Source organism: Priapulus caudatus, unplaced genomic scaffold (assembly GCF_000485595.1).
Source record: "Priapulus caudatus unplaced genomic scaffold, Priapulus_caudatus-5.0.1 Scaffold222, whole genome shotgun sequence".
In the NCBI taxonomy this organism is placed as follows: Eukaryota; Metazoa; Priapulida; class Priapulimorpha; order Priapulimorphida; family Priapulidae; genus Priapulus; species Priapulus caudatus.
The window spans coordinates 228464-230129 of record NW_014577283.1 but is presented as its reverse complement, the minus strand read 5'-3'; the positions used below and the strand labels follow the sequence as shown (position 1 = coordinate 230129).

The 1666-nt window shown below is 61.5% G+C and overlaps 1 protein-coding gene across 1 annotated transcript in view; it reads left to right on the top strand.

The window, feature by feature from the left end:
• LOC106807557 (protocadherin-11 X-linked-like) overlaps positions 1-1660 on the top strand; it is a gene marked incomplete at its 3' end in the record, with an annotated part of 12035 nt that extends 10375 nt beyond the window's left edge. The window contains exon 4 of the mRNA XM_014809926.1: positions 189-1660. Coding sequence (XP_014665412.1) covers positions 189-1660 — 1472 coding nt within the window. The remainder of the gene's footprint in view (positions 1-188) is intronic.
• Positions 1661-1666: the final 6 nt, after the last annotated feature.

Sequence of the window (1666 nt, the reverse complement as noted above, 5' to 3'; positions counted from 1 at the left end):
TCTCTCTCTCTCTCTCTCTCTCTCTCTCTCTCTCTCTCTCTCTCTCTCTCTCTCTCTTTCTCTCTCTCTCTCTCTCTCTCTCTCGCTCTATCTCTCTCATTCTCCCTCTCTCTCTTTCTTTCTCCCTCTCTCCCCTCTCTCTCTTTCTCTTACTCACCTACTCACTCTCTCTCTCTTTCTCTGCATAGGCGAGATACTGCCCGGCGGTGCCGACTACTTCTCCCTGAAGCCGCTCTTCGTCAACGAGTACATGCTGGTCACGTCGAAGCTGCTCGATCGAGAAGCGATGCCGGAATACAACCTGACAATCCGCGTACGCGACATGGGCGAGCCGAGTCGGTCGTCGTCGGTCGTCCTGCGCGTCGTCGTCACCGACGAGAACGACAACCCGCCGTCGTTCAACCAGTCGCTGTTCGTCGCGCGCGTCGCCGAGAACAACGACGTCGGCCAGGTCGTCGCTCGCGTCGTCGCCACCGACCGCGACGAGGGACTGAACGCGAAGATGCGCTACCACATCCCGCCGCCGCACGATATCGCCTTCGGGATCAATCCTCTAACGGGAGTGATCACGACGCGGGCGAGGTTCGACCGCGAGGAGACGCCGTCCATCGACGTGAAAGTGATCGCGAGCGACAGCGGCGATCCGCCGCGCCTCGCGTCGACCGTCGTTCGCGTGCAGTTCGCCGACGTCAATGACAACGCGCCGCAGATGAAGCGCAAGTTCTACAGCTTCACGCTCGACGAGAACGAGCCGATATCGACGCTCGTCGGCTCCGTGCAGGCGACGGACGCCGACGTCGGCGACAACGGCGCCGTCGTCTACTCGTTCGACACGGCCGTGCTCGAGTTCAGCATCGATCCGGTCACCGGGGGCATCTACACGAATCGCAAGCTCGACCGCGAAAAGAAGGACACGTACACGTTCGTCGTGCGCGCGTCCGACCGCGGCGAGTCGCCGCGCCACGACCGTTCCAACGTCACCGTCTACATCAGCGACACAAACGACAACATTCCCGTCATCATCTTCCCGTCGGGCAGCGACAACGTCGTCTTCCTGCCCGAGACGGCGCCGGCGGGAAAATCCGTCTGCGTCGCCACCGCCTACGACGAGGACGAGGGCGAGGACGGTCGCCTGAGCTTCGACATCATGGACGGGAACGGCTACAGCATCTTCCGTATCAACGAGGTTAGCGGGGAGATCGTGACGACGCGGGCGCTGCGCGGAGACTGGATCGGACTTCACAAGCTCATCCTGAGCGCGCGCGACAACGGCACGCCGCAAAACGTCGCCATGACGGTGCTCAACGTCATCATACATCCGGGTAACGCGACGACCAACGAAACACTCATGTACCTGCTCAGCTTGCACCTGAAGGAGGATGTCGATGAAGTCCCGCTCGCTCGTCCGGGAAACGTGATGTTGATGATCATCATGGCCTGCGTGTCGGCGGCTCTCATCGCCGCCGTCATCATCCTCGTCATTATGTACCGACGCAAGAGCCGGGAGAATCTCGCCTACAACGTGCGCACAGAGGCGCAGCGCATCTTCCAGGGCCTCAAGCGACGCAAGGCGTCGTCGGCGTCCGACATCGAGGACGGACAGGGAGGGTTTGACGACGGCGGCGGAGAAGGAGGAGGAGGAGGAGGAGGAGGAGGAGGAGGAGGA